This window comes from Ursus maritimus, unplaced genomic scaffold (assembly GCF_017311325.1).
Source record: "Ursus maritimus isolate PB19 unplaced genomic scaffold, ASM1731132v1 scaffold_33, whole genome shotgun sequence".
Classification (NCBI taxonomy): domain Eukaryota; kingdom Metazoa; phylum Chordata; class Mammalia; order Carnivora; family Ursidae; genus Ursus; species Ursus maritimus.
In genome coordinates, this window is record NW_024425897.1 from 3,023,903 (window position 1) to 3,036,840 (window position 12,938).

At 59.2% G+C, this 12,938-nt stretch overlaps 2 protein-coding genes across 3 annotated transcripts in view; one reads left to right on the plus strand and one right to left on the minus strand.

Moving 5' to 3' along the window:
• The window catches only part of CDC45 (cell division cycle 45), a 33,804-nt gene extending 26,061 nt beyond the window's left edge, over positions 1-7,743 (plus strand). For both annotated transcript variants that reach the window (XM_040619577.1, XM_040619576.1), the window contains 4 exons: positions 1,051-1,169; positions 3,739-3,815; positions 5,858-5,924; positions 7,617-7,743. In XM_040619577.1, the coding sequence (XP_040475511.1) occupies positions 1,051-1,169; positions 3,739-3,815; positions 5,858-5,922 (261 nt within the window). In that variant the 3' untranslated portion in view covers positions 5,923-5,924; positions 7,617-7,743. The remainder of the gene's footprint in view (positions 1-1,050; positions 1,170-3,738; positions 3,816-5,857; positions 5,925-7,616) is intronic.
• Positions 7,744-10,243: 2,500 nt separating this feature from the next.
• CLDN5 (claudin 5) lies at positions 10,244-11,864 on the minus strand. Its single transcript, XM_040619578.1, is given in 2 exon segments — positions 10,244-11,696; positions 11,698-11,864. Coding segments are annotated over 2 exon segments (942 nt in total). The 5' UTR covers positions 11,850-11,864; the 3' UTR covers positions 10,244-10,906.
• Positions 11,865-12,938: the final 1,074 nt, after the last annotated feature.

Sequence of the window (12,938 nt, forward strand, 5' to 3'; positions counted from 1 at the left end):
GTTTACACTGGGGGCTACTTTAAACAAAATGTTTAATAGGTTGACATCTCATACTGCTGAACTGACCTACAAAATGATTATCTGAGGATTATGTGAAGACAATCAGATAATGACAAAAGATGGACTAGGGACAAAACATGAGCTTGAAAGTCTTCTAGGCTCTATTCAAATCTCAGTCTCCTCATTTACCAGTTGTGTGATATGAAGTCAATTATTTGATCTCTGAGCCTCAGTTTCCTCATCTGTAAAATGGGTGAATTTTCCCACAGGACCCATCATTTATCAGACATTTCTCTCTCTTTTTTTAAATGTTATTATTTGAGAGAGAGAGAGAGAGAGAGAGCACGAGCGGGAGGGAGGGGCAGAGGGAGAGGGAGAAGCAGATTTCCCACTGAGCAGGGAGCCTGACGTGGGGCTGATCCCAGGACTCTGGGATCAGGACCTGAGCCAAAGATAGACGCTTAACCAACTGAGCCACCCAGGTGCCCCTCAGACATTTCTTAAGCAACCACGACCAGCCAGGCTCTGATGTCATAGGATGACCAACTATCCTGGTTCGTGTCCTGGGATGCCCTTCAGTCCTGGACAAACCAGGATAGTTGGTCACCTTTGTTGTAGGGTGTGGGTGCAATGGGTACAGCAGTGAAGGAAACACTTGAGTCCCCAAGTTGAGGGAGTATGCATGCCGGCAAAGGGGACAAATGAGGAAAGATTATGAGTAGTGTCAGATGGTGGCACACACCAGAGACAAGCTGAAGCAGGATGAGAGAGGGGGTTGGTTGGGGAAGGCCTCCTGGAAGAGGTGACAACTGTGTCAGGACCTAAAGGAGGTGAGGGAGGGAACAGCGAAGGGACATTTGGCACAGAAGGAGCCTGGGAACAGGGTGTCATAGCCTGGGGGGCAGCTGCATGGGGATTGAGCATCTCTGGTGAGAGAAAGCCCCTGGAGGCTTTTGGGGAGTGGGTGACTGGCTCTGTCTGGGCTCCTAGGCGCTGAGTGGTGCGCCCGCTCTGTGGGGCCATGACTAAGGGTGCACTTTGCCTCTGCAGACAAAGAACCGGCGCTGCAAGCTGCTGCCCTTGGTGATGGCTGCACCCCTGAGCGTGGAGCAGGGCACGGTGACCGTGGTGGGCATCCCCCCGGAGACTGACAGCTCGGACAGAAAAAAGTGAGCCGGGTTTTGCATCTCCTGGGAGTTGGGAGCCCCAGGGGTGTCATTGGCCGTGGGCTCTGCTGAGCTGGGTGATCATTGCCCTCCACACCGAGGCCAGCCTTTTCCACCTTGCGGCAGGACTCTGCGGGTTTAAATATGTGGGCCGCAGCTTAGCCACTGAGCGTCTACCTTACCCCTTGGCTGGACTTCTGAATGCTTCTAGTTTGTTCAAGGCCTCCCAGACAAGGGTGTCTGGCTCCCCCAGGAGGACCAACGTCAGACCCACCCAGGATAGGCTACACACCTACAGTGAGGTGTGATTAGGTGTTCTGTGTGCCTTTGGGCAGGACCTCCAGCTACCTGGGCCTGAACCCTCTTCTGAGGAGCAGCTGATACTGAAAATCTGAGAGGTTTCAGGTCACCCACCCCAGAAATTAGGCTTCACCTGCAAAGTTCCTTGAGACCAGCTCTGTGCGATGCCTTCAAAACCCTCATGAATGATCATTCACCATCTGGTTTGGGCCTCACACTACCCTTGGAGGAGAGCTGGGCAGTGTCTCCCATCCCCACCTCCATGCCTGTGAGTCAAATTCACTGCTCACTGAATCCCAAATTCAGACAGTTTCTAAACACATTGAGAAATTCAGTTCCAAGAGCTGACATACGAGAAACCGTTCAGTGGTGTGTGCGGGGATGTGCACCCCCAGACTGCCTACCTGCCAGAACTTGCTGCCGCGCCCGAAGCTGGGCTCACCTGCGCCCCCTTGGTTTGGGCGGTGGGTAGAGCGTCCAGCTCCACCCGCCCCGGCAGCAGCTAACACAGCTGCTTAGTCACTCAGACTGTGGGGTTGTGGCTTCCTGTCCTCCCTCAGCGTTTTCTTTATTTAACATCTAGGAAACATTTTGGACTTCCATCAGTGGTATACTTCGGTTTTGTTTTCTCACCGAGCATCAGCCCTTTGTGCACATTGTCACGAAAGTGACTCCTGACAGTAGGAGGCCTGTTAAGTGGATGACAGTTTACCTGTCATCTCCTCTGGGACCTTCAGGCTGTTTCCCAGTTTTTGTTATTACAGACAGCGTACCAGTTTGTAAACGCATAGGCTCGTCTTCTTGCGCTTTTGAGAAGTTTCTGCCACTGTCTTCTCAATGTTTCCCCTGCATCTGCTGACCTGGGTTCTCGTCCTCCTCCTGTAGCAAGGTCAGGTTTTCTCCTGCCCACTCCCACCCACACCTGGTGTCAGCCAGCAGACTGGACCTTGAGGGGCTCCCTGGTTTTCCCTGCGGCTCCCTTCATGCTCTGCATGGCCAGAGAGCCTGTGACTAATCCCAGGGGCTAATGTCACCATCCTTGGGGTTCTTTGCCTCCCTGGCAGAATCAGTGCCCCAGGCCCAGTGCTCCCCAGAACATCCCAAGAGGTGACCTTGGTAAGATGCTGACAGCTGGCAGCAAGACACCCCCACCCAGCTCCCGGTGCGGTGGCTTGGGGGCCAAGGACTATTCAGTGTCCTGTGCCCCTCAGTTTTCCCAATTAGCTCTTACTGGTCTCTGCTGTGGAAGACACTGGTCTTGGATCTGGATCAATCCTAGCCCTGCTCTTGTGAGCTTTGACCTCCTTCTGTGTCTGCAAAGGCCATTTAATAGCAAGTTGGGAGAGACAATGGACTTTTTTAAGATAAGTGCTTCCATGTTGCTGGGCTGCTTTCCAAAGCTATGCCGTGGGTCTTACATTCATAGTCACACGGGGTGGAGCTGGCCAGGGGCTCCCGGGCTGGGTTTTCAAGGCAGCCAGCAAGCACTTCCCCCACGGGCCACCACAGCCGCCTGTGTCCTCACTCCAGCCATCGATTCGTTGCTCTAGGTGGCTGTGCTGGCCAGTGGTTAACTCTGACTGGTGTGCACAGTGTCGGGTGAGAGTTACTGTGGGGGCTTGAAGCACATACCCCTCCTCTGCCTGTTCTTCCTGACCGTAACCAGCCCAAGAGTCCCTTCCCCATGATGCTCTCTCTCCACTGCCAGCCCTTACTACCTGCACAGCCCTGAGCCCCCAGGGGCTGTGTGCTCCTGGCCGACTCCCTGCCCCACAGCTGCGCCCTCAGCAGCCCCCGCTGGGCTGCGCCCTGGCATGCTCCCGCCCCCCTGATTTGCAGCTGCACACTGCTGCCTGGCCCTGCAGGCTCCTCCCGTTCCCCACCCTGCTGTGTGTGACTCAGTCTCATCTGCGACCCCCATCCCAGCACGCTTCCCATTGAGCCTCTGCCTCTCCTGTCCCAGCTGCCAGCACGGTGCCAGGCATGAGGGAGGCTTTGGTCAGGGCGCACCGTGGGAGGTGCCCAGACGCTTGTGCCCTGAGGGCTGAGAAGGGTTCAGCTGGATGCAGGCAGGAGCAGCAGTGAGAGATGGCGACTGTCCAGGAGCGAGGGTGAGACCTCAGAAGACTGTGGCCCAGGAAGGGGTACGAGTGCCTCCAGGCAGAACCAGCGGCCAGCGAGGAGTCTGGGCCAACTCCAGTGTCTGTTCCAGGGATTTAGGAAGGTCCAGTACAGTGGGCGGGCCCTCAACATGCCTCTTATGTGTCTACAGCTTTTTTGGGCGGGCGTTTGAGAAGGCAGCGGAGGGCACCAACTCCCGGACGCTACACAACCATTTCGACCTCTCAGGTAGGAGTCTGCAGCACCTGGGCCCTTTCAAGGTCAGCGCTGGCCTTGAACCAGGGAAGCTGGCATTGCCAGAAATACCTTGTCAGCACCCCTCTCACTCTCCTGGAGCCAGCCCTGGGCCTGGCTGTTTCAGGGAGCTCGGGGAGCTCTAAGATGCGTGGGCCCTGCGCCTCCTATCTGGGCCCTGATGGGCTCCCAAGGCGGAGGGGGAGCAGGTGTTGTCCGTAGAGCCATAGGCTTGGCTTTGGCCTTACAGTCTAGCCCTTGAGACCACTTTACCAAGGAGTCTAGAGGACTGGCCACTAGAGCCTTCTGGTCCAGCCTCACCTGTCAGGGTCACCTGCCCCTCCTGTGGGCGTGGAAACAGCAGGGCCTACGGCAACCCAAGGACACGGCCTCCAAGGCTGTGCTGGCAACTGCTGCAGGCCAGCAGTTCCTGTCTCTGTTTTCGTGAAGGGTCCCACCCGAGGCTGCCAGTGGTCCTGTGTGATGGCCTGGGCACTGCCCTGGCCCGATGTTGCATGAGTCCAGGGAATGGAAGAGTCCAGTCCTGGTGGTGGCTTTGCAGGCTGGCCAGTTTTCCCCACAACACCCCACAGCTTCTCCATAGGCCAGTGTGGAACATGGTTCACATTGGGCCACATATGCTTTTTAGTCTAGCGGATAGATTTTCAAGTAAAACAGACGTAGTGACCCCTGTCTGCTTTGTGTTGGTGTGCTTGGGCTGCCCTAACAACATACCATAGACTAGGGGGTTTAAACAACAGAACTCTGTTTCTCAGAGTCTGGAGGCTGAAGTCCGAGATCAAGGTGTACACAGTCGGTTCCTTCTGAGGCCTGAGGCCTCTCTCCTTAGCTTATAGATGGCCATCTTCTGGCTGTGTTCTCTCATGGTCGTCCCTCTGTGTCTATGTCCTAATCTCTTCTTATAAGGACCCTAGTCAGATTGGATGAGGGCCACCCATGTGATTTTGTTTAACCTAACATCTTCAGAACCCCATCTCCCTATATAGCACATGCTGTCTGAGGTGCTGGGGGTTAGGCCTTCCACACATGAATTTGGGGAGAAAATACCTCAGCCCATAACCCCCATCTGTCAGAAAGGACAATTTCTTACGTCACATCAGCTGGTTTGTTACAATGAGTCCTCAGCATCAGAGACCCAGGATTCACCCAGCTGCCTCGGCATCTAGAGCTGCTTCTTCATGCCACACCCCCTCGGGCTGCAGCTCTGTGTTGGGTGGGTTCACCCCCAGCAGCAACTCCCCCATTCCTACTTCACGCCCAAGATGTGGGAGAGGTTGGTGCTGGCCAGACTGCAGGATGGCCTGCCAGGCTTCTCACAGAGAGGATTTGGGGGCTGGAAGCTGCTTGGCTTCCCATGTGGATGGAGAGTTGGGGGGCGGGGTCGATGTGCGGCAGAGGGCAGGCCAGCACCCACTTGGGTAGGCTGGGCCTGGGGTTCCTGGAGCCATGGTCCGTGGCACAGATGGCTCCTAGGACCAGGCTGGCCTGGTTCTGCCCTGTTTGATGAGGGCCCCCGGAAATGGGGGCAGTTCACATCATGTTTCCCTTCTACAGAAGAGCACACTGAAGCAGAGAGACTGGCCAGAACAAAACTGCAGGCTAGCCTCCTGCCCAACCTCAGGGCCTCCTGCAACCCATGATGGGGCAGGGCTGTGTCCAGCAGGGTGGGAAGGCCTGTCTCTGCCTGCCTGTGTCCTCTCTGTTGGCTGTCACTGCTGGTCCCCTACTGGACTGAAGGGTCCTCCCCACAGACTGTAACCCCAGCCAGCCTCACTAACAGGGCAACCAGCAGTTTCTGAGGACTAAATACAGAAGACAGAGAAATACAACCTCTGAGTTCAGAATATTCTAGGCCACTAAGGGGCTGAGTATGTTTTGGAATGTACCAGAGGGTGGTTCCCATCTTGGATGACTGGGAAGAGGGAGTTAATACACCCTGACGTGTTTTTCCTACTGCGCCTCACTCTCAGCCCCACTCCTCCACCTCACGAGATGTTTTTCTTTCATTACCTCAGTAATTGAACTGAAAGCAGAGGATCGGAGCAAGTTTCTGGATGCGCTTGTTTCCCTCCTGTCCTAAGGGTGAGATGTGGGGGAGGGGTGGGGTGCTAGAGAGTTCCAGTGGGGCACTTCAGGGGAGGCCGCGGGCGAGGGGTGTGCTGCCACGAAGCCGGCCTTATTGAAGTGTAAAGAGGGCCCCTCATTCCCTGCTTTGATTTCCCTGCTTTCACCCTCCTCAAGCCAAGGCTTCTACTGTGTTTCAGATCCAAGCAGGGTTCCTGAGGAGATGTGGGGCCAACACATTTTTCCCAAGGGTGTCTGTCCCTGGGCTGGCAGCAGTGCCACAATGGGGCATTTTTGAAGGAACTAATTTCATTATGCTCCTGGGACCCCTTCAGCAAGAGCTGGCATTTACCCTCTCCTGACCGTGCTGTGGGCTGGGCATCAGTGAGTGACACGCAGGCCCCCTGGCATTGCCGGGAAAGAAGGCAACCCTTGGGGGGCTGCCTGGAGCCTTGCCACCCTTTGCAGCCTTAGATCAGGCCCTGGGCTAGAGCCCACAGAGGCTTCTACCCAGGCTCTTGTGTGCTTGACTTAGGAGAAAACAAAGCTGTTGGCAGCTACGTGGCTGATAACTAGAAAATGGCGTCTCTGTGGGCCTTGCACGAGAGTGAGGCTGTCACTGGCGGTCCACAGCAATGCTCCCCAGCCAGGGCTCTTCCCAGTGACACACATGCCAGCTCTTTCTTGAAGGGCCCCTCAGCAAACTGGCCAGGGGGCCTGCTCTGTACCTAGTGCCCACTTCTCAGCCCAGGGCTCCCCACACAGTGGATGGCCCATGCCCAGCCCTACATCTCCTTGAGCCCTGGGCTGGAGCCACTGCTGAGGCAGATGGGCCCTGTCAAGGCTCTGATGCAGAGGGTCCCCTCATGCCGGCCCAGGTTCCTCCCACTCCCCCACTGTCCATAGTGAGCTGGAAGCTGTAGGGGGCAGGGGCCTGTCCCCTTCCCCTGTCGGGGCCTCAGTGTGCTCTGCTGAGAATGGTATAGGGGACCTCAGGGACCCGCAGTCCCTCTTTCAGGGTTTGCAAGGGCATATAGGGCTCGTGCTGAGAGGGGTTTTGGGCTCGGACCCTTTCGGTCTTCAGCAAGGTGTGTTGGGTACCTCACCAGGCTGTGGCTGTTTCCTCAGCTGAAATAGGGCTGACACCCCTTGGACATTGAGTGCTGAGCCTTAGGATGGGGGCGGGGTGTAAGTTAATGACCCAAATCAAAGGTTACAGGTGGGGGCTCTCGAGCAGGAGCTGGCATTTGAGGCATAGCCCTTTCCTGCAGCCTGCTCAGTGAGGACACCAGCACTGCTGTGTGTCCTGCCACCAAGACAGGGTGCAGGGTGGGCCAGCCGGGCAGGGGGAGGAGCAGTGTAAGGGAGACACACCAGGCAAGGGGAGAAGCCTCGTGAGGGTCCCAATGGGGCTGTGGCAGGGTCAGCAAAGTGATATGGTGGTGGAGGGCCATGAGGCCCTGGGGGGTTCTCAAGCAAATGACAGCCTGGACCTAGCCAGAGGGGTGCAGTGAGGCTGGTGGGCACCTCAGTGGTTCTGGGGTGGCCTTCCACCCATGGTCAGCACCCGTCTCCCCTGTGAGTGGCAGAGGCTACTCAGAAGCAAGCCTGGCATGTCACAGGGAAGGCCCGGGCAGATTATTTGTTTAATTCAGAGAGACATCAGAATTGTTGAAATTCACTTATTTTTTTCTTTTCTTTCTTCTCTAGAGTCGATTTCTGCAGACATGACCTCCTCCTTATTTATATTAACTGGATTTTATTTAGACTGTAAGTTATGGACATACTTTTAGATGCAGGGACAGTTGGTTTTTAATAGAATAAAGTGTTCGTTTTAGTTTGGGTGTCGCAGTCTTTGCTATGGTCATAGGGCCAGCACTTGTTTTTGTCCTGAGCTTTCTGTGGGTGCAGAGGAGCCTTTTCCTGTGCCCTGGGCAACCTCGAGGCCCAGCAGTAAATAAGCATGGGGGGTGGCCTCCAGGCTCCCTGGAGAGCAGTGGGTGGAGGTCGGGCACCTCAGCACCTGGACCTCCACACAGCTCCACATGCCCAGCCATGCCAGCCGGGACCTGGCTCTGCCCTCCCACCACTTCCTCCTGTCTGCTGGCCCTGGCAGCATCTCCAGCCCACCTCTTGACTGTGCCTCCCTCCCGGGCCCCCCGCCCCGCAGCCATCATCTCACCCTTCTGCACCTCCTGTCCCGGCCCCCCCATCCCCACAGGCACACAGTACCCCCAAGCTGCTGGGAGAGTTGGGCAGATAGTAAGGGCAAGGTCCCCACCCCGGAAGGGTGGGGCTGGCTGAGGGGCCCTGGACGGAGATGGCTTCACCACATCCTGGTCACAGAAGGTTCGAACGGGACAGAACCTTGGCAACCTTCAAAGTCTTCAGAACAGCAAGAGTTCTCAGGCGAGCTGTGCGATCAGCTGGTCCCACTCTCCCAGATGTCCCCAGAGCCCCTGCGAGGGTTGAAGGGACCTGGAGGCAAGGAGGATGACATTCCTGCCCTTTGGGGAGAAGAGAACTGTTCATACAAGTGGTCGAGGCCATCTGGCTGCTCAGCCTGGAGTAAGGGTGTCAGGAAAGCAGGCAGGCTGGAGAGACACGGCCACCTGGGTGTGGCACCTGGGGCCCTGGGCAGGAGGAAGCCGAGTGGCTTGGGTAGGCTTTAAGCTGGTAAGCCCAGAAACAGTGGCCTGGAACTGAGAGGGATGGGTGGGGCCAGGTCGCTAGGTGGCCCTTGGGAAGGGGTAGTGGATACAGTGGGGTTGGCTGCATTGGAGGCTGGCTCCTCTTGCCTGACCTCTGGCAAATGGAGTGTGCCCCTGGCCTTCCTGGCATGGGCCAGGCAGCAGCAGCCTGACTCCCCAGGGCCCTTAAACTGCCCACCTTAACCATTTGCATCATTGGGACTGTGCAGCTTCCCTTCGGAACCCTGCTGATTCCTAGGGCCTGAAGGAATCGAAGAGCTCTGGGCTCGTGTGGGATGCAGCCTTGGGTCTGTGCTTCTGGCCAAATACCAGCCCGGCTTGCCCCAGGACCTTTGTTCCAGCAGCCCCACCAAGGCCCCAGGATCACACACTCTTGCACTTGAGGCCCTGCTGCACAGGTCCAAGGAGGGTTGACATGGGGGGGGGGGGGGTGAAGGGCCTCTGTGCCATGAGACCCATCCCGCTGCAGCTCATCCCGTTGCAAGGAGCTCAGGCTACCAGATAGTCCAGCCTCCCTTGAAGTCCAACTGCCCGGCTCTGCTGCAACTCCTGGGATTCAGGGCAGTGTTCACTGCAGCCATCCTGAGTCCACGTCCTCAGGCTCTTCCCCTTCCTCACAGTGGGGAGCCGAGGTAGGCCCGGGAGACTCCTTGCCACTGGATTTGGCCCAAGCATTTCCGGACCAGGCCTCCAAGGCCAGGTTTGGGGGCAGATGCCAAGCCCTGCTGGCTGGTCTTGGAGCCCCTCCCTACAGGCCCTACCTCCATCCACAGCTCTCTTTTGTCCTGGCGTTTGGCAGAAAGTGCCTAGAATGGGGCTGGAAGCAATGACCTCTCAGTGACTGTAACAGCTCTGGTGTGCTCTGCTCTCCCGGGGGCCCCACTCACAGGAGGAAGGTTACACAGGGCGCTTCTAGCAGGGGCTGGCACAGAGGTGCTGATGGTCAGCACAAGTCTGGGCTGGTCGCCAGGCCAGCAAGATGAGCACAGGCCCTTCACAGAGCTGCGCTGAGACTGGCAGAAGAGCCAGGACCAAGGGGCTGGAGCCCTGCCCGAGCACTCTCTAGGCAACCTGCACAAGTGCCTCCTTCCCATAGCAACGTGCTTGTGGCTCCGCTGGAGTGCAGCACACATCCGGGACTCGCCCCTGTTCTGCTGCACTGTTGGCCAAAATGTCCCAGTTAGTGTTTGACAGACGTCTGGGTATTTGGTGAGACCCACAGATAGGCAAGCCGTGAGAGGGCAGGGGAGAACCCCCAACCTGTGGTGCGTGGAGCCAACCTCTTCTCAAAGCCAGCAGCCCGGCAGCCCACCCTCAACACTTCCTGCACCCAAAGACCCCACACTAGCTTGGGGGTGGATTTCCAACCTCCATCCTCTCCCCAGGATCTCCTGACTACAGATCTCACCTTCCTGGGTTGCTGCAAACTGTAGCTGTGCTTCCCACCCAGTAGGAAGGTGACTGGATGGCAGGGAGGGCCAGGGACAAGGCCATGAATCTTCTGGAACGCAGGGGCAGTCCTGGGAGGTCTCAGAAAAAGCCCTTCAGGGAGCAGTTGGTGGGTGGGTTGATGAAGGGGGCTGCTGGGCACGAGCGGTGACTGGACAGAGGACAGGACACAGGTGGGAGGGTATTCAAACCATTTACTAAGCAAATTCTTACCCTCCCCACAAGCTGCAAAGGAGGACAGGGCCCCAGCTCCCCCCTCAGGATCTGGTGCCCATAAGCCTCTCCTGGGGGCTGCTGGGGTGAGGCAGGGAGGTCCAGGCCAAGTCTTTTAGTCCCCCTGGGCTCAGGCCCCGCTGTTGGGGTAAAGGCCAGCTGTATCCATCCCTCTGGCAGCCCAGGCTGGGGCCCCTGGGCTCTCCGTCTGCCCCGCTGGAATCGGCAGGAGCCGCTGGGGGGGATGACGGCATCCAAGACCCTGAGGGTCCGGGAGGGAATTGGCATTGCAGTCCATTGTCCACTCAGCCAAAGGGACCCGCGCCCCACCCACATCGGAGCAAGCTCTGCGCACAGAAAAAGAAACCGAGCAAGTCCTCCCAAGTGCGCGGCTCCTGCTCAGGGCAGGGCGCGGCCCCGGGCCGGGCTAGTGGCTGTTGGAGAGAATGGGCTGCGGGCGCGAGCAGGGTCTCGGTCGGTGCGCCACATCCAGGCACAGAGCCGACCATTCCGCGGAGGCGGCGCGGGGCGGCCTAGCCTAGGCTGCGGTTCATGCGGGGCTCCCCTAGCCAGTCCACCGGCTCGTGGGAGTGGCTAGCGCGAGGGGCCCCGCCGAGTCCGGCGCCCTCAGACGTAGTTCTTCTTGTCATAGTCGCCGGTGGCCGTGGGCCGCCGCGACACGGAGTACTTGACTGGGAAGCTGAAGTCGGGGCGGCCGGCGCAGACCCAGGCGCCGCAGCACACGAGGCCGCCCCCGCACATAAGCAGCGCGGAAGCCGCCCAGCCGATGTACAGCGCCGCGCCCAGCTCATACTTCTGCGACATGGGCACCGTCGGGTCGTAGAACTCGCGGACCACGATGTTGGCGAACCAGCAAAGCGGCACGAGCGCCAGTAGCCCGCACAGCGCGTAGAGCGCGCCGCCCGTGAGGGCCACCCGCGCCTTGGCCGGGCCCGGGGCCACGCAGGTGGTGCACTGCGCGCCCGCCAGGGTCACGAAGAGCGCGACGAGCGCCAGCAGCACTGCGCCCACGGTGAGCGCCCGCGCCGCCTGCACCTCGGTGCTCAGTGCCAGCACCGAGTCGTACACCTTGCACTGCATGTGCCCCGTGCTCTGCACCACGCACGACATCCACAGCCCCTTCCAGGTGGTCTGCGCCGTCACGATGTTGTGGTCCAGGAAGGCAGTCACCTGCCACATGGGCAGCCCGCACGCCAGGATCAGGCCCACCCAGCCCACCAGACACAGCACCAGGCCGAGGATCTCCAGCGCCGCCGACCCCATGGCTGGAGGCGAGACGGGCGCCCGACGGCCCCCGGAGCCTCCGGGCGGGGTGCGGCGCGAAGTGGCGGTGCCTCGTTGGAACGGCTTGGCGCCCTGAACCGGCCCTGGTGCCGCTGCGCCCGGGCGCCCAGCTCACCGCCTCCTGTCCGCGCTCCCGGCAAGTCTGCAGCACAGCCTCGGATCTGCGGGTGCCTGTGGGGGTCTTCCCATTTGAAGGTTCGGGGGCGGACTCTGCCCCGCGGGCCCGGCCCCTGGTCCCCGAGCAGCCAATCCGCGCGCCGGCCATCGGCCCTTAGCCAATCACAGGCGCCCCCTGCACCTCGAGTTAGGGAAACCATTGCCCTTGGGGGTAGCGGAGGGAGCCGGGACCGCTCCCCGCCGGGCCGCGCGGTCCCCGAGCCCTTCACCCGCTGTTGTCCAGAGCTCGTTCCAGACCTGGGGTGGCTGGGCGTGCGTTCCCCGGGCCACCTCCCTGTGTCCCAGCCTCTCCATTTCAGGAGCCGCATGACTGCACCAACTTCCCCCGCTACATCCCGGAGTGAGAGTGAAGGTCTTCACCACCCAGGCCAGCTCCACTCTTGCCTGGCCAAGGTTTGCGGGAACCCCCCACCATCACCGTCGCGCAGAGGTTTGCGTGAGGGACTCTTGGGCCCCTTTTCCTGGGTTAGCCAATTACAGCTCGGCCTATTACTACAGGAATCTCGCTCTGGAGTCCAATCCCATCCCTGACCCCTTCCCCACGCCCTTACTGCGCGGTTCCCCTCTGGGTCCTGACATCACGTCTCCCAGAGGCCAAGAAGCCAGGCAGGCCTGTGCGGATCAGACTGAAATCTCCAGCCCACGGTCCTGACCAGCACCGCTGCCCTGCCGGTCACCGCCTCGCTGGGGCCTGAGGCCCCAACAGGAAGCAGGTGGAACAGGGGCCTTACCGCCACCTCCGGAGACCCTCACTCTGCCCCTGCCGCGGGGACTTCCCAGACCTCTCAACCTCCACACTGGCTGCTCCTCTTCCTGAGATGCTTCCCATCCCCCATTCTTGGAGGCCCAGCTCAGGCGACACCACTTCGGGAAGTCCCCAGTGTTCTCCAGTGACTCAACAAACAGGCTCTTCTCCTCGGAGCAGTCCTTGGCCCCAGGCTTGGGGGCCTACTCTAGCCCTTAGAGAGGAGAAACACAAAGGGACACAGAGGTGCTGTGCTCTGCCCTCCCACCAGTGGCAGTGGTACCCCTGGCACCCCAGGCTCCAGGCCACCCTCCGGAAGCCAACTTGGAGTTTCCTGGCCAGGAGGAAGAGCCCCCATCCTCGCTGGAGGGGGGAGGCTCGGGATTTCCGGGCATTCTTCTGCACAATGGCCCAGCCGTTTCTCGAAAGGCC